Source organism: Canis lupus, chromosome 10 (genome assembly GCF_011100685.1).
Source record: "Canis lupus familiaris isolate Mischka breed German Shepherd chromosome 10, alternate assembly UU_Cfam_GSD_1.0, whole genome shotgun sequence".
NCBI lineage: Eukaryota > Metazoa > Chordata > Mammalia > Carnivora > Canidae > Canis > Canis lupus.
Window position 1 is genome coordinate 68,528,152 of NC_049231.1, and position 23,915 is coordinate 68,552,066.

Below are 23,915 nucleotides of genomic sequence, written 5' to 3' on the forward strand. Positions count from 1 at the left end.
CGGCTCGTTGGCCGACGCAGCCCCGCCCCCGCGACGTGCGCCTGCGCAGTGCAGCGGCGCCCGCGTCGGGGTCGGAAGCACATGTTGGCGCCGGAGCTCCGCGGGGATGGAGGCGGAGACGGAGATGGACGCCCAGAGCGCCGCGGCCGGGGACGGCTTCACCCCGGTCGCCCGCAGGGGTGCTCGGCGGGCGAAGAAACGGCGGGCTGAGCAGCTGTCGGCGGCGGGCGAGGGCGCGGACGCGGGCCGCATGGACACGGAGGAGGCCCGGCCCGCGAAGAGGCCCGTATTCCCGCCCCTCGCCGGGGATGGAGTCCTGGTACTAGCGGGGACCGCGCGGCGGGGCCGGGGCCTGCGGGTGCTGCCGGAGCTGCGGGGCTGCTCCCGAGGGAAGTCCTTAAGATTTTGCTAATTCATGAGAGACACAGGCGGAGGGAGAAGCAGGCGCCCTGCGGGGAGCCCGACGCGGGACTCGAACCCGGGACCTGGGGTCACGCCCTGGGCGGAAGGCGGCGCCAAGCCGCTGAGCCCGCCCCGCCCCCTCCTGTCGCTCCGCCCCTCGTCTCGTGGCCCCGCCCCTTCCACACTAGTCCCGCCCCTCGCCTCGTGGCCCCGCCCCTTCCGCACTCGCCCCGCCCCCTCGCCTCGTGGCCCCGCCCCCGCATCCCCCGGGGCATCTTTAGTGAATTCCTCCAAGCTGGGGCTCTGCGCCAGGAGGTTTTAATCCGTCGAGCCCAAGCGTCCTGGGGAAGGACGGCCCGCTCAGGGTTGCACCTGCGGCCCCCGGGGCATCTCCTGACCTGCGTGTCCTTTGATCCTAGGGTGGGAAAGAAGAAACCAGGAAGATTGCCGTCCCGGCCAACAGGTACACGCCCTTAAAAGAGAACTGGATGAAGATATTCACGCCCATCGTAGAGCACCTGGGGCTTCAGATACGGTTTAACCTGAAATCGAGGAATGTGGAAATTAGGGTAAGGAGGATGTCAGCCAGTTCCCAAATGTTCCCAAATGTGTCGGGGTCTGTTGCTCTCCTGCGGGCGGGGGTGAGAAGGCGTGAATAGACTTCGTTTAACGGGGATTTGTTTTGTTAAATGGCCACACGGAGGAGTCTTCAAAATGTGCATGCATTCAACCCAAGTAGTCGTTGGATCGGGCTGGCATCCCGCCGCCTGCAGCCCAGGGCGTGACCCCGGGTCCCCGAATCGAGTCAGCATTGGGCTCCCTGCGTGCACCTGCTTCTCCCTCTGCCTGGGTCTCTGCTTCTCTGTGTGTGTGTGTGTGTGTGTGTGTGTCTCGTGAATAAATGAATCTTCAAAAAAAAAAAAAATGGGGATCCCTGGGTGGCGCAGCGGTTTGGTGCCTGCCTTTGGCCCAGGGCGCGATCCTGGAGACCCGGGATCGAATCCCATGTCGGGCTCCCGGTGCATGGAGCCTGCTTCTCCCTCTGCCTGTGTCTCTGCCTCTCTCTCTCTCTGTGACTATCATAAATGAATAAAAAAAAAATTAAAAAAAAAATACTCGTTGCATCCATCAGGTGCATCCAAGGTCCTACCAAAATACTGACGATGCCTGTGCGTGTATCTTGATGATATTCTGCGTGGAAAGGAGACCAGGCTGGGTAAAGCGGTTGTGTCCTACACAGGAAGGAGCGTGTAAGGGACACGCGCACATACCTGCTTTCCATGGCGTCAGCTCAGAAGCTAGGCAAGGTCGACTTTGGGCTTCCTTTTCTGGGCACCAGTTTTATATATCAGAATCGATGACCAAAATTATACTTTCCATTTTTTAAGATTTTATTTATTCACGAGACACACACACAGAAAGAGAGGCAGAGACACAGGCAGAGGGAGAAGCAGGCTCCACGCAGGGAGCCCAATGTGGGACTCGATCCCGGGACGCTGGGGTCACGCCCTGGGCTGAAGGCAGACACTCAACCGCTGAGCCACCCAGCATCCTCAGGACCGCTGAAGACTCCTCTCTGCTGAACTAGAATGACGGAATAAAGCAGAGGCACTGCTTTAAGTAGTTGGTAAAGTTTAAAATCTAGACGTTGGCAGCAGAACTCCTCTTTGTTCTCACGGTCACTTCCGTGCAGGTCCTTGTCCTTTTGTGCCAGAACGGCTTGTTTCCGCAGAGGTTTCCCTTGCTTCATTGCTTTGAACTCCCCACTCCCCACTCCCCCCCCCCCCCCCCCCCCCCCGTGCTGGTGCGGGTTACTTTTCCTGGACCGCACGGCTTTCACCCCGAGTATCTTCAAAACCTCTCAAAGGTAAGAGTTGGCTTTTTGAATGACCTTGCCTTTGTAAGTAGGAATCTAAGCCCCAGGTTCATGTCACCAGCTCTTTGAGCATTTCCGGGTCCCTACCTGTGGGGGACTTTGCCGCGGGGAGCAGGCCTTCTCCCCCGTACTCTATTCCTTTGCGGCCTCAACTCCTGTCATCTCAGAGTCCAGCTCCAGTGCTCTCGCCCTTGGGATGGGCCCATGTTCCAGTCACCTCTTCAGACTGTGCCTGGCTGTCTTAGGACATGTCGCAGAGGTGTCAGTCTGGATTCCACTCACACCCGTCGGTACGGCCAGCTGCCAGGCACACGGGGTGCTTCGCATGCACAGCCCTGCGGCCTCTAGATGTGAGCAAACTGAGAGTAAAAGGAGTATGTTCATCAAGGTCCGTCACTAACAAGTGAGTCTTGATGCTGGGGGACCTTCAGGACCCCCCACGCGGACCCGTTTACTTTACCAGTGAGGAAACCTAAGACCCGGAGCATCTGTGGGACTTGCCCAGGGTCACTCACAGACGGGATGGGAGCGGGATCTGGTTTGAGGTGTGTATCACACAACCTCGGGTAGTTTGAAATTTCTCAAATATTTGGTCTCCTCAACTACATCGGAGAATGGAGATGAAGGTTTTGGAATCAGACCTGTGTCAGAATTCTGCCTTTTTCACATTTTAGTACTTTATTTTCCTCAAATAAAAAGGGGTTTATGTTACTTAATATTCAGTGTTGTCATGGAGACTAGAGCTGTTGTGCGTAAGGCACCTTTGCGGTGCGTGTCATTGTGAGTGGTGGGGACTTTACGAGTAGCAGCTATTTCTGCAGGTATCTAATAAAGCCTTTAAGGACGAGATTCCCGCTTACACCATTCATGGTAGTGGGTCCCGCAGTTAGTGCTCTGGGAAACATGGGCGTATGACGATGATTGAAGTCAGGAGAGGAGATCAGCACTCCCAGGGGGAGAAGAGAAGAGGGGGTCCCTGAGCTGTGGGCCACTGGGCTGCCAGAGGAATCCTGCCGTTGGCCCCCGAGTCCCATGGGTCTTGGGGTGTAGTCTTCAGATGGAACTACCCAACTCTGGAGCTGGGAGCATTTCATTGTGCAAAATCAACACAGTGCTTATCTCACCAAAAACTGGGTCATAGAGGATATATTGGGGAAGGATGGTGGTTAAGGAAATTTTAATAATGAGGAAAGTCTGCCCTGGTGTTTTATTGTAATATTTTCACCTCTGGTCTTAATATGTGTGTTTTTTTTTTGTTTTTTTTTGTTTTTGTAACAGACTTGTAAAGAAACCAAGGATGTTAGTGCTCTAACAAAAGCAGCAGATTTTGTGAAAGCCTTTATTCTTGGGTTTCAGGTGGAGGTGAGTGACTTTGTGACATTTGAATTGGGTGCTTAAAAACACTTAGTATGAACATTTCAACGGGTTTGAGCTTTTTAAAAAAATATTTTTTGAGTCTTCTAGGTCTGGTGAATTTTAACAGTTATTCTCAGGTATGTAAACAGAAGGACTTCACAGCTTTAATTTTTATGTTGTAGGACGCGCTTGCCCTCATTAGGTTGGATGATCTCTTCCTAGAGTCTTTTGAAATTACAGATGGTGAGTCTAGGGTGGTGTTTTTCCCTTAACTGTTGTACTTTTGTACTGCTGACTTTGTATTGTAGGAGACTCTTAGCTTTCTCATGGCATCAGTTGACCTGTGTTATCGGCAGGTTCAAAAAAGTTTTTTTGCGTCTTTTAGGAGGGTTAATTCAGTTAGTGATTAAATTTCATGATGGAGTGGGTGGCGTGCTGAAGTCGCTTGCCTCCTCAGGTCTTGCTTCTCTCATTTAGTGAAGCCCCTAAAGGGAGACCACCTGTCCAGGGCAATAGGAAGAATTGCTGGCAAAGGAGGAAAAACCAAGTTCACCATAGAGAATGTGACACGGACACGGATAGTTTTGGCTGATGTGTAAGTATCTGGTCTTGAGAATATTATTGTCCTGATTTATATGTGATCTTTTGCTGGCTTCAAGGAGTCATAAAAATTGGATTTCATGCATAATGTTGCCACTGACTCTTTGCCAGTGTGCAGTTCTGGATGAAATACAGTTACTTTGGAAGCAGATTAAGTGAGTTGAGAAAAATCTCAGGAATTAAGCTTTTTTTCTCAGCAATAAAGGAAATGATTAGGGGTGCCTGGGTGGCTCAGTCGGTTGATCTTCTGCCTTCTGCTCAGGTCGCCGTCCAGGGGCCCTGGGATCGAGTCTTGCTCCGGGTTCCCTGCTCAGCAGGGAGCCTGCTTCTCCTTCTGCCCCTCCCTTCTTCGTGCTCTCTCTCTCTCTCTCTCTCAAATAAATAGAATCTTCAAAAAAGCAAAGGAAATGTTTATAATTACTATTAAAAGAAGTTACTTGACAGGTGAAGATTTAAATAGTATCCGAGGGGACCGGTACATCAGTAGGAGAGAGGAAGGAGTGGGTGTTTTAAATGCCATTGTGGGGATCCCTGGGTGGCGCAGCGGTTTGGCGCCTGCCTTTGGCCCAGGGCGCGATCCTGGAGACCCGGGATCGAATCCCACGTCGGGCTCCCGGTGCATGGAGCCTGCTTCTCCTTCTGCCTATGTCTCTGCCTCTCTCTCTCTCTCTCTGTGACTATCATAAATAAATAAAAATTAAAAAAAAAAAATAAGCAGCAAGCTGAATGTGGCCTGTGGTTCATAACTTACCAAGCCCTGATATATATGGTATATCTTTAAAAAAAAATAAAAATAAAAAAAAATAAATGCCATTGTGACTTTCCTTGTAAAGAAAGAAATACATGTGCATAATTTAATAAATATTTTTAAATTCTATGTAAAGGCTTTTCACGGGAGGATGGTGAGTATTGCACGTTAGGTGAAAAGCTAGAGAGCAGCTCTATGTGAACGGAAAGGAGAGGAGCCAGGCTTAAAGTCAGGGTGCAGGAAGTCAAGCTGGGATTAGCCCCGGCGGGGCTGCAGCTGCTGCGGTGCCAGGTCGGGGCTCCTGGCAGATGGTGTGGAGGTTATATAATGCCGCCAAGTTGGGGAACGAAGCAGTTGACTGACAGGAGGAGGGACCTGCCCGCTACTAAACCCAGGAATCATTTTATTTAGAATCCTCCTATCTTTGTTCTAAACTCGGGCTCACCATTTTTTAGAACTAAGTTTTGGACTCTGGTTTACAGTGGAGGGTTAACCACACCACCACGTTGACGGCCCCCTTCCTGGAAGACAGGCTTATTGTAACCTTGGTCCTTGCGAGGCGAGCCTGGAGTTGGGAGTATGCAGCCGTGAGGAGAGCTTGTTTCGAACCAGAAATTAAAATATTTTGAAATCCACACCACATTAGAAAGTATCATATGTCGCCCTGGAGACTTTTGAGGATTTAAAAATGTAACTGATGCACTGATCAAATTATGGGTCCTATGAAGTTTAAAACTTTAAGTACGTTGATGAGTGTTAACGTAAAATTAACTAGTTGAACTAGCTTTTTTAATAGCTTTACTGCAGCGTGATGTACATACAAACCACATTACCTGTTTCAGTTTCAGGAAGATGTATAGGCCGGTCTGTGATCCCACCTCAACCCCAGGCCGTCACTCATCTACCTTCTGTCATGGTTTTGCCTTTTCTAGAAATGTGTATAAATGGAAGTGCACAGGAGGATGCAGTCTTTGGTGTATGGCTTGTTTTAATTAGCTTGCTGTTTGGAGTGTCTCCGTTCCTTGGGTAGGTCAGCAGTTCTTACAAGCCAAGTACTGGCGTGAGGTCTGCATTTTGTTCATCCATTCCCAGTGGATGGAGGTTTGGGCTGTTTGCAGTTTGGGGCCGCTAAGAATAATGGTGCTATTACCGAGTTACAAACTGAGTCACATACTACTTGAAATGGAGTGTGTGGTATGAATAAGCTAATTTGAAATCCACATGTTCAGCAACTTCCTGATAACGCTGTGACCATGACACAGACTTGCAGGCACCTGTAAGAGTTGTTTTTGATGAGTTGCTGATAACCTGGTAAACTACAGTACGATGTGAGCAGGATACTATTCCAAATAAACTCAGTGCATCAGATGGGAAGTCATGTTACTTGTGGGTCCTGAGACCTCCACTCCAGCCACCGCCCCGTCCCTTTGGTGGTTTCAGCGGCACAACTACTCACACTTACGTATGCTCGCTGTTTCCTCATCTTTCCTCTGCTATTGTCAAGAATTTTTATTTTTATCGAAATGACACGTACATGTACTTAGCAAGCCCCACATTTGTACCACCTACTCCCATTTCCTCTTCCTCAAAGGAACTAATTTCAACTCTTTTAGCTAACTTTTAAAAATCATATATCCATATTTTCAAATACCTTGTTTATATACCAGCTTCTTGACTTGTTTTTTCAGATTAACTGTTGACATTCTACTATGAAACTTGAAAATTCAGGTTTTTTTCATCTGTCCTCCCACCTCTACCCCAACTACTCAGCCGTTAAAACACCCAGTGTACTTAGCCCTCCCTGCGTTCTCCAGTACCTTGTGGGTTTTGTTAAGACCGACATGGAGTATTCCCTGGGCTGTCAGTGCTCAGCATATCACCAGCTGGGCCAGGTGGTAACTGTGATCACTCTGTCCCTTACCACCTTGTTTTCACTTGAATAGATAAATCTTGGGCCGCAGGGGTGGCTCCATTGGTTAAGCGTCTGCCTTTAGCTCAGGTCATGATCTTGGAGTCCCGGGACTGAGCGCCGCATCATGCTCCCTGCTCTGGGGAGCCTGCTTCTCCCCCTGCCCAGGTTCCCTCTCTTGCACGTGCTTGCGCTCTCTCTCACTCAGATAAGTAAATAAAATCTTTAAAGAAAAATCTTCTTTATCTGTGTGCTAATTATCTATCAGTAAAACCCATTAAAAAGCTGTATGTTGTTCTATCCTCTTGGTGTTTCCAGATGCATCAAACGTTGGAGAAATCTCTCCTGGAGCCTTTTTTCTCAGAAACACTGCTGCCCTCTCTGCCTGGCACCCACTTGGCATCCTGGGTTTCCTCTCACCTTTTGCTGTTTGAATCCCTTGGTTGTTGGATTCTTTTTCCCCCGAGTGCTCCTTATGGTTTTTTTGTTTCTCTTTTCTGATTTGATATTTGTATATATTGCAAACTGAGCACCCCCATAAGTCTGGCTAACATCCATCACCACAGTTACAAATTTGTTTTTTCTTGTGTGAAAACTTTTAAGGTTTACTCTTAGCACCTTTCCATTATGTAGACTCTACTAGGCATGCTGTATACATCACATCCCCAGGGCTTCACTTGTTTTGTAACTGGAAGCTTGTGCTGTTTGACCAACCCTGCATTCCCTTTGCCCCCGCCCCCCCGACTCCTTATTTTGATGCCGTATGTAGTCGAGGAGCTAGCTCAGCTTAGGAAGATTGTGTTTTGAGAACTTCTAGTTCCAAAGATGTCCTCTCTCCTGGCCAACCATAGAGTTCTGTTATATAAATCCCATCTGTTCAGAATTTTTGAAGACGTTGCTGTAGCCCAGCTTTCAGTGTTGCTACTAAGAGGGCCAGTGCCATCTTGATACCTGATTCTTTGAGCGAACTAGCTGGCAGTTGTATTATGTCTGAAATTTCATAGTGCTGTGTGTTAGCGTGGGTCTATTTTTATTTCTCTTACTGGGCCCTTTCAAAGTAGAAACTCATTTTCTATAATTCTTAGAAATTTTCTTGAACTGCTTTGGTTTCCCTTTTTCTTTCCTTATCCTGTCTCTAATTCCTTTCTGTAACTCTGTCTTCTAATCCTTTTAGTTTTCTTAACACCGTGCCCTTGATTCACATGAAAATAGCTTCTCTACCGACTGGATTTTCTGGTCTTTGCCGTTTTCATTCTTTTCTCCTCGTAGTGTCCGTTTCTCTATCTTCACCTAGCTGGTTGTAGCCTCTTTTTCTTTTCTTTTTTTTGATCCTCAGGGTGTGCCACACGTTCAGGGGTGAGGCAGCCGAGAGCAGACTAGAAGTCCTGGTCTCCGGGCATCCCGGGGGCAGGGGGAGGATGCTGGCTGAATGTAGGCTTCACTTACATACCGATCGCCAGGCTGTTCTTCAGGGAGCCCTGGTGGATCTTTCCGTGTTTATTATTGAGCAGGTCGGGTTCCCCCAGAGAAGCATTCTCCAGGCTCTTTGCTGCCAGACTTTGAAGCCCAGTTATGGAAGATAGTTGGGAGGTCTCAATTAAGTGTGCAAATATTTGCTTGACATTGCCTGTTTGTAACGTGGCATCCGTACCTCAGCTGTACCTGGTACCCCTGGTCCAGGCACCACATCTTTTACCTTTCCCAGGGAGCAACACCTAATAGCTGGGGGGCTCCCCCCATGTCGGTAATTTTGCCAGTTACAGTGGAGAAGGTCTAGGCATCATCTTGAACAGATTTTGTCATTTTTAACCCCACTTTCAGAAATGCCTGGGCCCATCTGGGTGGGAGGGTTCTGTTTGATGTTCCCACTGCCAATTTTGGTGTCCGTTTACTGACATTTTGGAAGATGGGCTCAAAATGGCAAAATACTATATTGTCCCTCTTGAGTCAGCCAGAAGTTTCCATTGGGCCTGGATGATCCTGAGTGGTGAAGAAATTTAGATGACCTTTAGAACTTTGCAGTTGAAATCCAAATGTTTTAATGAAGTACAGGGGGACTCTGCTGGGTTCTTGAGGACAGCTCTGCCAGTGTAGAATGAGGCAGATCTCTTTATTTCTTGTAAATTTCTTTCCTCATTTATAAAATGGGAATACCATCTACCTTAACAACGCTCGTGCGGATTCAGCGGGAACACATAAAGCCCTGGCCCATAAAAAGCACTCACTTGATGGTAGCTATTATTAGTCAAGAATCTTAAAATTCTTGGCTTCTTAAATTTTGTGTCTCTCCTAATTCTTATTGGGATGTAAGTTACATACCACAGACTTCTCCTTCAGAGTGATTTTTAGTGTATTTAGAGTTGTGCGACCATTACCACCATCTTTTTTTTTAGGGATCTGTGTCTAATGATTTTCCAGGGTTTCTGGATTATGGGATTTAGTTAAGGAAATGCTTTTTTGTTGCTCACTCATCTCACATTCTCTCTTGCAGGAAAGTTCACATCCTTGGCTCTTTCCAAAACATCAAGATGGCAAGAACTGCCATTTGCAACCTCATCCTGGGTAAGAATAATTTATTCCTTGGCGGTTTTCTCTGGAAAGAATCTAGGGGATTTAGAACTCAAACCACATTTGCAAATCAGTTCAGGTTAAGGATGATGTTAAAGATTACAAGTAGAAACAAGGGTTGGCAAATGTGGGTCTAAAGTATTTTTGCTTGGATTCTGTCAGTTTGCTGGAGAAAAGGTTTATTGGGTTATGTTGCTTAAATGTTTGCTGCTTTCCCGAGGTGCCATGAAAAGCCATTCCAGAATAGCAGGCAGGCATTGTGTTTTAGGTTCCAACAAAAAGGGAGCTGCTGATCACAAGTCAACCTAATAGATGCACTTTGCCCTTTAAAAAAAAAAAAAAAAAAAAAAAAAGGTTTGAGCGAACAAGCGTGACTCCGTGGGTGAAGGGGGTGTGGAGGTGACTCCGTGGGTGAAGGGGGTGTGGAGGGCAGTCCTAAGCAGACTCGGCACTGAGCGCAGAGACCCAGCTCACGGCTCAATCTGATGACCCTGGGATTGGGGCCACGGCCAAAACCAAGTCCGATGCTCACTCAGCCAGCCGAGCCACCCGGGCGCCCTGGTCCTATTTTCAAACTGTGCAGCAAAGCCAGCAACTTCTGCCTAAGAGTTACAGGATTGTAGGAGCTCGCTCGAAATGGGATTTTCCACCAGTGCCCAGATCAGACTGACCAGCTTCCTTGTGAAATATTTAGATAACTCAGTGCCTTTGACCCTTAGGATTTAAAATATTTTTAGAGTATACATTGGGTATGGTTTATGGTTCTTTTGTTAAGAACGTTCCACTGGAAAATGTGCGTTCTTAGAGTTGCAGATGGCTTTCCGTGTGTCTTCTGTATCCGTGAGTGTATTTACACAGGTGTGTTTATTTTCCTCTGCAGGAAATCCTCCATCAAAGGTTTACGGCAATATCCGAGCCGTGGCTAGCAGAGCAGCAGATCGATTCTGATTTCAAATCAGAGGCTTACCTTGTCTTTGGACTCGAGTAAATAAAAGCCCTTGCCCTCTGCCTGTGGTCACAGGAAACCACGTGAAGAACTTTTTAGTCACTTGCAGCCTTCATCGCTTCTTCCGTTCTCAGCCAGAAGCATCAGCAGAAAGCAAAGGTTTGATAATACAGCAACTTGAAGATCCTTCCCGTATCTGAATTTAATACCGTAATTATACATCATAATTTATCACTTCATTTTAAATAAAAGATTTGCATAATAATGCTCTTATTGGAGGGAACCTTGTTTAAACTGTCCTATATGAATTTATTTATGAATTTGTAACTTTTTATAAACATTTCTTGTCTATGGAGTGTAATTAAACAATCAGCTCACAAAATCGCTCTGAATCATGACCCTTAATACTAGGTGGCATGTGGGTTTTTTAGAAGCAAGTTCAGAAATCACTTGTGAACAAAGGAAGGTTGATCTGTTTTGTAGTTTATAAAATTAAAGATTACATCACAAGGTTGATACAAGAATTTTATTTTTCAAATAAGCACTTAGTGAAAGTAGCCAGACCTTAACCAATGTTTGGGTGAAGGGGAAATACGGTAAAATAATGTTTTTACCAAGAAAACCACAATGTCCTACAAACGCAAGAGCTTGCTGACCTGGGGCTGCCCATCCAAATACTCCTCTGCTCGGTAACGAGCGAGCACGGAGAGCGAGGTAGCCTCCACCATGAGGCTGCCCGTGAACAGGGGACACAACAGTCACTGCCCCTGCTGAGTTCTTATTTCAATAACCAGGGAAGACCAATGTACAGGATGCCGAGGTACGTCCTGTCACGGAGGGAAAATGTGGAGGAAGGGGAGGAGGAGAGGCGGGTGCAGGGGTGTCTGGTGGGGCGGCCCTGCTGGCGGCAGCTGTGGGCCTGGTGGGGAGACGGCAGGCGCCACAGAGGAGCAGTGGGGGGCGGCCTGGTGGGTGCTCGTAGTGCTGTGGCTTCAACCAGGGACAAAGCAGGTTCTTCTAGTCAGATACCGAACATCCATTTATCTTAAAGAAGCGCAAAACGACTACCAAGTGAACAAAGACACGATCAAATGGCTGGGAAGCCCAGCAAAGACCACTGTGAACACACTTGAGCAAGTTTCAAATATTTTATTTTCTTATTCATACAGTATGAAGTTTTCTAAAGATCCCACAACATGATGTTTCATGCAGAAGAAAAACTAAACATTCAACATAAACCCCTCCCCCACCCACACTAAAAAAAAAAAAAAAAAAAAAAGGGAAGGAAAAAAACCCTCATTCCCCAGTAAGGAAATAATGTTTGCACTATTTTTCTGTAACGCCAGCCAAGATATGCACAAGCAAGAGAAATAGAAAGCATTTGCTAAAATATCTGTAACAAATACTTATGTACAAAAAATTCACAAAAGACTAGTTCCCCCTTGAAGCAGAGCACATGGCCGTTGACACTGGAACAGATCAAACCACTGGCTGGGATTATAAGCCACGTACTGATCCAGAGGAAGAAAGTTACATGTAGTGGAGATTTTCAGTTTGAACATTAACATTTCCAAAGTTTGGCAACATTATCTTTTAAAATTATGCAAATTATGTAAACAAGAGGTACATTTTAAATTGATCTACATGCAAAACTCCATGTCATGCAAGGACACCAAGCACCGGGATTTTTCTCTCACAGACAGAGCCCATGATGTGCAGCACTCAGTTGAAGGAACAGCGATGGCAGGCAGGTGCCCAACTGAAGATTCACTCACCTTGACTGAACCTGCCCTTTTCCACTTACGATTACAAAACCGTTTTTTCTAGAAAAACTATACAGGGGAAGACTACTTTCCTAGAAAGCTAACCACAATGTTTTCTTCCAGCCAATAGTACCTTTGCAGAAAAGGGAAGGGATAATATCAAGTGGTGGGACATGATCAGCTACTTTTATATCACACGTTCAGTAAGTTAGCATCCATTACAGATATGGGCAAATCAAGAAAAAACCGTCATGCACTCTATGCCTCGTGGTAAAGAAGTTCAAGAGGTGCAAATCTGGGGAAGACTGCTGCTCTTCGGCGGCGGTTAGCTCAGTAAGACGTCTCCCGTTTAGGTCACAAATGTATGTGAGCGTTAGATACAAACATGCACACTGAGCATCACTAGTTTTTGAGGAGCTGCAAGTCTTCTGAAACAGGAGGGGGGTTTATGGTTCAAAGGGAAGTGTGGTGACAAACCGTTTACCCACGTACTAACTAACGAACGGCTATCCTAAGCCGTTCCACGATTGCTTTGGGTATCATTGAACGTCTAAGGGAAACAGTGATCGCCTCGGACGGCTTCTGGCCTTTCCACAGCTCGTGACGTACGCGGACTCAGGGACGGTCACTGAACGTGGAGATGGCTCCTAGTCAAGAAACAACAAGGAAGCAGCCACAAGCTTTGTGCAGTTCCCGGAGGACACCAGGAGGAGCTCTTGGCAGCGGCACTGCACTACCCTTTCTCCTCAAGCAGAGGTGATAGAAGCTGCTCAGCAATGAGACACAGTCCCTGGCAATATATATTCATAGGTATAAATAAAATTACAAACTCCTTTGATACAAAAATGCAATTAAGGTAAATAAGAGAGGACGTTAACAAATGCTTTGTCAATCTCTCAAAGGAGAAAGCACAGGAAAAGGAAGATAGCTGGCCTAACACCCGGCTCAAATTGTACAGTTTTCTATCTATATATAAAACTGTGTGAAATAAAAGTAAGGATGTTTTATGTTCTGCTTGGCACTTTTGTACTCTATCGTTTTGTTTCTGAATCAAGTAGATTAAATTAAAGCCAACCTACTACACATATAGAAAGCTACATATATCTATATATAAATATTTACATATGTATATATAGATACTTTCTTGTTATAAAAGATGAAGAAAAATAAATTAAAAAGCCAACCCCTTCCCTTTCTTCACCACATTGATATGCTCTTTCCATGCTGCTGTCCTTCAGACTTTAAAGTGCTACACTGAGTTATTGAGAGAACAAGAGTTCAATAACACTTAGTTGGCTTCATGAGGCTCGTGTTGGAAAATGTGGCTTCACAGAGAAAAATACTTCCATTTAAATACACAGAGAGCATTGCTGGACGTCTTGAGCAGATCTTCAGAGATGGAGAAGAAAGCAAAAGTGTTGGGTGGTACTCTTTAAAAAAGAGTCACACATCTACCACCATCTTTTTGTGGATGTCTAGGCCGCCTACAACCTGCAACAGACACGAACAAATCAAGCTTAACCGTATTTGAAAACTCCTTTTTAACTAGTCTCACCCTCTTGACCAAAAAATATACATATTAATTTATTTTCAGAAGCTTGCTTGTTTGGCTTCTTGTTTTTAAACCTGCAGTGCCTCGAGAATTCTCACGGCTTCTTCTCCCGGGAGAACAGGCATTTCCTCGTGTCCTAGGACAGCGGGTGGCAAACGTGAAGGGCCAGGCCGTGCTTCAGGTTTGCAGGCCACGCACCGTTCCTCTCGCATGTTCTTCTCCCACGCTCTTAACACTTTAAAGATGTAAAACACTGTTCTAAAGCCCAAAGACCCGGAGCAGGCGTGGGAGGGTCTGGCCCACTGTGCAGCCGGCCACCGCCGCTACTCTCTCAGCCTAATGTTAAGGGATACCTGGATGTGGGCACAGAAATTATCCTCAAGATCCAAATATGGGCTTAGCTGTCGGTCTATTCTAGAAAGTATTAAGAAGTACCAAATGAATACAATTTTCTGCACATGGCTTTCCCAAGGCCCTGAATCCACGGAGGACAGTCCCGAGTCACTGATCTACTCGCAGTCACCTGTGCTGTCATCTGGGGGCCACGGTTTATTAAGTACGACCTACGTAAAGAACGCACGGGGCGTCCTAAACGTTCACAGCTTGCTGAATTCTCCCGAGTAAAGCCCCAAGTAACCGGTCCCCGGGCGGTCAGCGGGCCTCCTCCGTGGCCTCCTCCGTGGCCTCCTGCGGCCTCCTCCCGCCCTAACACACACAGGCCGCCGCCCGGGACTACGTGATTAGTTTGATGAGACCTTTCCTGTCTGATCCGTGTCACCCAACGTGTTTTTGATAATCCCTGGTGCTGCATATAACTGCATCTGTATTATTTTTCAATTTAAATCTTTTTTAAAAAATTTTTATTTGAAAACGCCAGCTTAACCTGCCAGTCGGTGCCTCCGCAGGACACCGCCCGCGGCCGTCTCCTCCCCCCACTTCCCACCCCACCCTTCCGACTGCTCCGTCTTCATTCTGAATGGACAGAAATTCAGCAACTTTAGTCATGTGTCACCTCTGACCTTCCCTCACCATCCCGGGCATTTCCTCCCCTAGGGCTGCACCCTCTGCCTCCTCCGCCCCACACGGTCTTTATCGAATTTACAAGCGACTACAACAGGAGCACACCTTCCAGCAGTTTCCCAAGAAGCGACGCCGTCGTGCGTACAATGAAGTGTGTTCATTCTTCCACCAGCTTGAGTGTGTGGCGACCCTCGGGGTGCACGGCCCCGCCGCCTTCTAGCTGCTGGGCAGCCGCGGCCCTGATGGGAGGCAGGGGCTTCGCAGCTTCCCGAGCTCGCAGCTCCGACCTCGGCCCCGCTAGCTCACCGACCTCCAAGTCACTGAATCCGGCTGTTACCCTCCCTACTCCTAGCTCTTCTGTCCTGGGGGTTCACAGCCTTTACCTTTAAGATCCCCGGAGTTCGGAAAGCAAGCTCTTCAACACCCGCCCCCACCAGTCAAAAATCCACGCGTAACCTCTGACTCTCCCAAAACTAAACTACTAAGAGCCTCACCAATAACATCAACAGTCAACTCGCACATTCTGGAGTTACGTGTATCACACACTGTGTCACAACAAAGTGAGAGAAAACATTATTAAAATCAAGACCAGGGATCCCTGGGTGGCGCAGCGGTTTGGCGCCTGCCTTTGGCCCAGGGCGCGATCCTGGAGACCCGGGATCGAATCCCACATCAGGCTCCCAGTGCATGGAGCCTGCTTCTCCCTCTGCCTGTGTCTCTGCCTCTCTCTCTCTCTGTGTGACTATCATAAATAAATAAAAAATTAAAAAAAATAAAAATAAAAAAATAAAATCAAGACCAAAAGAAAGTACAATACTTCATTGAAAAAAACCTGCACAAGTGGACAAGTGTCGCTCAAACCCATGTCGTTCAAGGGTCAACTGTACGCGTTCAGTTCAACCCCAACTTTAATCCAGTCACTAATCATTTCTATTTTAAAATTTCTGAAAATTTTAAAGGAGGCAAAAAAGCATGTGATCTTTTAAAGTAACTTCCCGGCTCTTTCACTGCTATAGCTTGAGAAATCAGAATAAAAAGGACTCCATGAAGCCAGAGTTATGGGCTTGACCAATGTTCAGAAAAGTTGGATTATTTAACGCAAACATTTTTCTATACTTCTGAACTGTGCTCCTCAAAAATACAAAAGCAATTTATCACAAACACTGGAGAGGAACTCAAAGCACAGCTGTCTTCAGTGTTAAGTAGCATTTCTATACCTAAAGATGTATTTTAATTTCCACCCACTGACAAGTGACTCATATGTGACTTTAATTTACATTTTATATTTACTAAATACAAATGGAGTCTTTGTCTGTATACAGCTCTTCCACGTCACTCCGGGCGAGAGTTTTCCAATTTTTACTTCATTCCCTCAAGGCTTAGGATTTCTTTTCTTTCCTTCTTTTAAAATGGGCTACCATCTGTGCTGCCACTACCAGCCTGGTCTCACGTCACAATCGGACACCAGTCCTCGGGAGTCTTTCTGTGATCTTTGGCCCCCAAGAAACAAGGCGAGGACACCCCTTACAGCTGTTCCATCACTACAGCTCAAACTCTCAATCTCAAGCTTAACTCTCTTCATTTATTATTTAAATTCAATTAATTAACATAGAGTGTATTATTAATTTCAGAGGTAGAGGTCGGTCAGTGATTCATCACTTACACAGAACACCACCCAGTGCTCACATCACGTGCCCTTAGTGCCCATCACCCAGCTACCCCGTCCCCCCGCCCCTCCAGTGACCCTGTTTGCTTCCTATGATTAAGTCTCTTATGGTTTGTCTCCCTCTCTGATTTCATCTTTTCCCTCCCTTCCCTCATGATCCTCGGTTTTGTTTCTTAAACTTGACATATGAGTAAGGTATCATTGTTTTTCTTGATTGACTTACTCCCTCTAGTTCCAACCACATTGTTGCAAATGGCAACATTTCTTTTTTTTTTTTTTTTTTTTTTTTGATGCCTGAGTAGCATTCCAGTGTGTGTGTGTGTTGTGTGTATCACCTCCTCTATCCATTCGTCTGTTCTGGCCATCTGGGCTCTTTCCATAGTCTGGCTATTGTGGACATTGGGTTGCAGGTGCCCTTTCGGGTCACTACATCTGTATCTTTGGGGTAAATCCCTAGTGCAGCTGCTGGGTCGTAGGGAAGCTCTATGTTCAACTTCTGGAGGCCCCTCCACACCGTTGTCCAGAGTGGCTGTGCCAGCATATGTTCCCACCAACAGTGTAAGAGGCTCCCCTTCTCCACATCCTCCCCAACATCTGTCGTTTCCTGACCTGTTCATTTTAGCCATTCTGACCGCTGTGAGGTGGGATCTCATCGTGGTTTTGATCTGTATTTCCCCGATGCTGAGTGATGTGGAGCATTTTCTCATGTGCCTGTTGGTCATGTGTAGGTCCCCTTTGGGGAAATGTCTGTTCATGTCTTCGGCCCATGTCTTGACTGGATTATATCTGTTCACTGGGTGTTGAGTTTGGTAAATTCTTTATAGACTTGATCACCTTTATCCGATGTCTTTTGCAACAATCTTCTCCCATTCTGTCCGTTGTCTTCTGGTTTTGTCAACTGTTTCCTTTGCTGTGCAAAAGCTTACCTTGATCAAGTCCCAATAACTCATTTTTGCCTTTGTTTCCCTTTCCTTTGGAGACATGTCCAGCAAGAAGAGTGGAGATCAAACAGGTTGCTGCCCGTTTCTCACATTTAGGTCTTTCATCCCTTTGGAGTGTAGTTTAGTGTGTGGTGTGAGGAAATGGTCCGGTTCCATTCTTCTGCGTGTGGCTGTCCAATTTTTTCAACTCCATTTATTGAAGAGACTGTCTTTTTTTTCCAGGGGATATTCATTCCTGCTTTGTTGAAGAGTAGTTGACCATAGAGTTGAGGGTCCATTTCCGGGTTCTCTTCTGTTCCACTAATCTATGTGTCCATTTTTGTGCCAGTGCCATATTATCTTGATGATTATAGCTTTGTAAAGTCCAGAATTGTGATACCACCAGCTTTGGGTTTTTTCAACATTCCTTTGGCTACTTGGGGGCTTCTCTGGTTCCACACAAATTTTAGGATTATTTGTTCCAGCTCTGTGAAATAAGTTGATGGTATTTTGACAGGGATTGCATTGAATGTATAGATTGCCCTAAGTAGCATAGATATTTTAACAATATTTGTTCCTCCAATCCATGAGCATGGAACATTTTTCCATCTCTTTGTGTCTCCCTTAAATTCTTTGATGAGTGTTCTCTTGTTTTCTGGGTATAGATCCTTTGCCTCTTTGGTTAGGTTTATTCCTAGGTATCTTATAATTTTTGGTACAATTGTAAATGGGATCAAGTTCCTAATTTCTCTGTCTTCAGTCTCATTGTTAGTATACAGAAATGTGATTTCTTTGCATTGACTTCATATCCTGCCACTTGCTGAATTCCTGTGTGAGTTCTAGCAATTTTGTGGTGCAATTTTTTGGGTTTTCCACATAGAATATCATGTCATCTGCAAAGAATGAGAGTTTGACTTCTTTGCCAATTCAGATGCCATTTCCTTGCTGAGGCCAGGACTCCCAGTACTATGTTGAACAGCAGAGGTGAGAGTGAACACCCCTGTTGTGTTGCTGACGTTAAGGGGAAAGCTCTGTTTTCCCCCACCGAGAATGATATTCACTGTGGGCGTTTTGTACGTGGCTTTTATGATATTGAGGTATGTTTCCTCTATCCCTACACTTTGGAGAGTTTTAATCAAGAAAGAATGCTGTACTTCATCAAATGCTTTTTCTGCATCTATGGAGAGGATCATATAGTTCTTGTCCTTTCTTTTAATTAGTGTATCGCATTGATTTGCAGATGTTGAACGACTCTTGAAGCCTAGGGATGCACTTGGTCGTGGTGAGTAATCCTCTTAATGTACTATTGGATCCTACTGGCTAGAATCTTGGTGAGAATTTTTGCATCCATGTTCATCAGGGAGATTGGTCTGTAATTCTCCTTTTTGGTGGGGTCTTTGGTTTTGGTTTCAAGGTAATGCTGACTTCACAGAAAGAGTCTGGAAATTTTCCTTCCATTTTTACTTTTTTGAAACAACTTCAGAAGAGTAAATATTAATTCTTTAAATGTTTGGTAGAAATCCCCTGGGAAGCCACCTAGCGCCCTGGAGGCCCCAGACTTTTGATGACTGATTCAATTTCCTTGCTGGTTATAGGTCTGTTCAGTTTTCTATTTCTTTTTTTCTCAGTTTTGATAGTTTATACATCTCTAGGAACGCATTCATTTCTTCCAGATTATCTAATTCGTTGGCATCTAATTGCTCATAATATGTTCTAATAATTGTATATATTTCTTCGATGTTAGTTGTGATCTCTCCTCTTTCATTCATGATTTTATTTGGGTCCTTTGTCTTTTTTTTTTTTTTTTTTTTTTGTAAGTCTGGCCAGTGGTTAATTGATCTTACAAATTCTTTCAAAGAACCAGGTCCTACTTTTGTTGATCTGTTCTACTGTTATTTTGGTTTCTATTTCATTGATTTCTGCTGTAATCTTTATTTTCTCTTCTCCTGCTAGGTTTAGGCTTTATTTGCTGTTCTTTCTCCAGCTCCTTCAGGTGTAAAGTTATGTATTTAAGAACCTTTCTTGTTTCTTCAGAAAGGCTTGTGTTGCTGTATACTTTCCTCTTAGGACCACCTTTGTTACATCCCAAAGGTTTTGAACAGTTGTGTGTTCATTTTCATTTGCTTCCATGAATTTTAAGTCTTCTTTAATTTCCTGGTTGATTCATTCATTCTTTAGTAGGATGCTGCTTAGCCTTCATGTACTTGAGTTCTTTCCAAATTTCCTCTTGTGATGGAGTTCAAGTTTCAAATCACTGTGGTCTGAAAATAAGCAGGGAATTATCCCAATCTTTTGGGATCAGTTGAGATCTGATTTTAACCCAGTATGTGATCTACTCTGGAGAATGTTCCATGTGCACTCAAGAAGAATGTGTATATTCTGTTGCTTTAGGATGGATGCTCTGAATATATGTGAAGTCCATCTGATCCAGTGTGTCATCCAAAGCCCTGGTTTCCTTGTTGATCTGCAATCTATGATTGAAGTGAGTGGGGTGTTAAAGTCCCCTATTATCAATGTGTTTCTTTAATTTTGTTATTAATTGGTTTATATAATTGGCTACTCCCATGTTAGGGGAATAAAAATATGTATAATTGTTAAGATCTTTTTGTTGGCTGGACCCTTTAATTAATGATATAGTGTCCCTCTTCATCTCTTATTACAGTCTGGTTTAAAATCTAATTTGTCTCATATAAGGATTGCTACCCTAGCTTTCTTTTGATGTCCATTAGCATTATAAATGGTTTTCCACCCCCTCACTTTCAATCTGGAAGTGTCTTTGGGTCTATGATCAGTCTCTTACAGACAGCATCTCAATGGGTCTTGCTCTTTTTACCAATCTGATACCCTGTGTCTTTTTATTGGGGCATTTAGCCCATTTCCATTCAGAGTTAACTAATGAAAGAATGAATTTAGTGACACTCTATTACCTGTAAAGTCACTATTTCTATATACTGTCTCTGTTCCTTTCTATGTTACTTCAGGCTTTCTCTTCACTTATAGGATCCCCTTTAATATTTCTTGCAGGGCTGGTTTAGTGATCACAAATTCTTTTAGTTTGTTCATCCTGGAAGCTCTTTCTCTCTTTCTATTTTGAATGACAGCCTTGCTAGATATGGTATTCTTGGCTGCATGTTTTTCTCACTTAGCAACCTGAATACATCATACTAGTCCTTTCTGGCCTGCCAGGTCTCTGTGGATAAATCCACTGCCAGTCTAATGTTTCTACCCTTGTAGGTTACAAACCTGTCCTGACCGCTTTCAGAATTTTTGTCTCTGAGATGTCCAAGTTTCACTATCATATGTCGAAGTGACCGATTTTTACTGATTTTGATGGGGATTCTCTGTGCTTCCTGGACTTGAATGCCTGTTTTCCTTCCTTGGGGAAGCTTTCTGCTATAATTTGTTCCAATATATCTTCTGTGCCTCTCTCTTTTTCCTCTTCTTCTGGGATCCCAATTATTCTAATATTGTTTCGCTCTATGGTATCACATGTCTCTTGAATTCTCCCCTCATGATCCAGTAGTTACCTTTCTTCTCAGCTTCTTTATTCTCCATCACTTTGTCTTCTATATCCCTAATTCTCTCTTCTGCCTCATTTATCCTAGCAGTTAGAGCTTCCATTTCTTAACGCATCTCATTAATAACCTTTGTGATTTCGACTTGGTTAGATGTTAGTTCTTTTATTTCTCCAAGCGAGGGATTCTCTAGTGTCTTCTGTATTTTTTTCAAGCCCAGATAGTATCTTTATGATCGTTATTCGGAACTCTAATTCCAACATCTTACTTATATTCATATTGATCGGGGTCCCTGGCAGTCAGTACTGACTCTTGGTTCTCTTTTTTTGCGGTGGGTTTTTCTGTCTTGTCACTCTAGCAGAGAATGGTTGCTCTTCTATTTGCAGAATTGCAGCAATCCTTTTCTTAGATCTCCAGTGGAGTTTGCAGGTGTTCAGAATGATTTGACAGCTATCTAGCTGAATTCCTGGGACCAGACAAAACAAAGGTCTCCTACTCCTCTGCCATCTTGGATTCCTAACCCCTCCTTCTCAAACTAACTCTCTTCCAAAATCATCCAGTCTGTTCTTTAAAATAGAGCACCACCCTACTTTTTGAAACAACATGCAGACAGTATTCCCTTGAGATGAAGGAATATAAAGGATAATATGAACTTCTACTTAAATGCCAAGCAGCAACCTTAGCTTACATGACGACACACAACCAGTCATTTGTTTTTCCTTGTGTGGTCTAAATAAAAGATGAAAAGGGAGGAGGGAATCTGCCTACAGAAGCATCCAATCATAACCGAAGAATTTCAAAACGTTTCTCTTTGTTATCTTGGCCTCTCCTCTGGATTCTCTAGCATCTCTAGCTTGCACTTATAACTTCCTGTAAAATATCAAAAGGCTGATATGTTTGCTTTAGGGGCAAAGTAGTGAAAGATGAGTGATTGTGTGGCTGTTGGAAGCAGTCAGTGGTGGTAAGACCCTAGATGTACTGAAGAAAGGCAACAAACTGGAAGGTCATCTGTGGCCCCCATTTCCACTTCCAGTGAGTTTTCTTAGGGCTCCTTGTAACTGCAGTCCCTGCACCTGCGGGGCCCTTCCCCTAACACACAAGAACCAGCCACTGATAGCTTGTGAGAGGGAGGAGGGCGGAATCACCACTGACACTGCCTCACTGAGGAGTCTGAGATGCATGTGGACTCCATTTCTGTTACCCTCGTGAAGCCAACCTTCTGTCCAGATTCCTCACTGAAACCCATGAACACATAGCTTCCACCAGGATTTTCAAACATACTTATTTTTAGATAAACAACCTTAAGAATATACTCTGGTTATAGTAGGGGGGCTACCAACAATAAGCAAAGTGACTAGTTCCATTCCTGTGGTGCGTTACCAAATAATCACTGAGAATATGAATTCTTGAGAGTGACAGTTGTTAGTTATTAACAGTTGCCAGGAACACAAAAATTTTGAATATGGGCCATCAGGCAAAATCAAATATGTAAATTTCTAGGGCAAAACAAGTATAAGGAATGCAACCTATGAAGTGGTTTTGTAAAGGACTTTAGAGCCTAGTGGTCAGGAGAAGCAGCCCTTTGTACTTACGGCACAGAATTCCTCGAAGGATATTCGCCCGTCTCCATCCTTATCTGCGTTTATTATGGTTTTGTCTACGATCTGCTGTAACTGTGTATCTTTCAGATTGTTCCCCACCATCATCTTCAGCACCTGGAAGAGTTCCCCATTGGAAATATAGCCATCTTTATCCATGTCATAGATACGGAAAGCAACTAAAAAGAGAGTAAGGAAAATCAGTGATAGTTATAAGGCAATCACAGGAAAATACTCGGAATGAGGAAGAAACAGTAAGTGGCAAATACGGAGAATTAGAACTATGAGGATGGCTCCTTCCCACACTGGATCTTGTCTCTAGTAGGTAAGAGTTGGGCTGAGGACAGGCTTTGGCTGTCAAGAGTGCTGGGGCCAATCAGCGTACCTCGGGGTTACGTTATTTAACCTTTAAGCTTCAGTTTCTACACATAAAATTGGGACTAACAGTTCCAACCTCCCGTGTTCTTTAGAGTACTCTCAGATGACAACTAATACATGAGAATTGCTGAGAACAGTGTCTGAAACACAGCAAAGTTCAATGAAAGACAATAATTGCTATTACTATTATTCTCATTTACATTAAGAATTCATTTACAAAGGATGTCTGCATCTATCCTGTGCCTCAGAGAACTGTGATTGAGTAAAATGTCTCTCTAGTTAAGAGCTGACTACCTTAAAAAGGTACCAGATGTCCACTTTAATAGAGGCTGCTTACATTAACCAAAACAGTGGACTTATAGCTAAATATGTATATGATAAACTAAGTTCACCTAATCACATTAGAACATTTTTTCCTCACTTTCATTAAAAAAAAAAAAAAAAAATATCTTATCCAAGACGTGTAGTTTACATAGCTGTTCTCAGTAGAAGGAAACTTTTGTTTCTATCCAACTAAAAAACAACAATGACATTGTTTTTAAAAAATACTAGTTGTAAATATCCTAAAAGGATTTTCTCCAGAATTTAAAATTGCTGTTAGGTATATATTAAGGATCCAGAATAGAAGACATCTTTTATAATACTTTAAAAGGAAATTATAATGTAGTATGGGGTGGTAGTGGTATAAAAGGGAAAATGAACTCCCTGAAGAAAAATACTTACACCTCAACTTCTGTTCCTTGTCTCCTTTGACACTGAACTGAGAGACTCCCTCAATGAATTCTGAACAAGAATAAAAAGTGTTTACAAATCAGAAGTTTCTATTCTTTATACAGAAAAATACACACACACACATTCACAAAATGATGTCTCCCTGCTACAAAAGAAAAATATTACTAAGCAGTGTTTTAAACTGAAAATGCTAAATTTGAAACTTCGACAAACAAGGTTCCATATATTTTTTTTAAATCTGAACTCTAGGGTGAAATCAATTTGAACAGTATTTATTAAGCAACAGAGAGCTTACTAAAAAGAAACACATTCTTTAAGCTATTTAACTCTTTCTTTTTGGAATATACCTATTCTAGGGGGCTTTTT

The 23,915-nt window shown here is 44.3% G+C and overlaps 2 protein-coding genes across 4 annotated transcripts in view; one reads left to right on the forward strand and one right to left on the reverse strand.

Annotated features, from left to right (window-relative positions):
* Positions 1-57: 57 nt before the first annotated feature.
* Positions 58-10,787, forward strand: PNO1 (partner of NOB1 homolog). Its single transcript, XM_038551472.1, has 7 exons — positions 58-319; positions 822-971; positions 3,557-3,640; positions 3,817-3,877; positions 4,112-4,229; positions 9,383-9,453; positions 10,340-10,787. The coding sequence occupies exons 1-7, from the start codon at positions 107-109 to the stop codon at positions 10,405-10,407; spliced, it is 765 nt and encodes a 254-aa protein (XP_038407400.1). The 5' UTR covers positions 58-106; the 3' UTR covers positions 10,408-10,787.
* A 2,512-nt stretch (positions 10,788-13,299) lies between these two features.
* Positions 13,300-23,915, reverse strand: part of PPP3R1 (protein phosphatase 3 regulatory subunit B, alpha) — a 64,239-nt gene continuing 53,623 nt past the window's right edge. For all 3 annotated transcript variants that reach the window (XM_038551473.1, XM_038551474.1, XM_038551475.1), the window contains exons 4-6: positions 23,541-23,600; positions 22,434-22,618; positions 13,300-13,659 (exon numbers count right to left, since the gene is read on the reverse strand). In XM_038551473.1, coding sequence (XP_038407401.1) covers positions 13,612-13,659; positions 22,434-22,618; positions 23,541-23,600 — 293 coding nt within the window. In that variant the 3' untranslated portion in view covers positions 13,300-13,611. The remainder of the gene's footprint in view (positions 13,660-22,433; positions 22,619-23,540; positions 23,601-23,915) is intronic.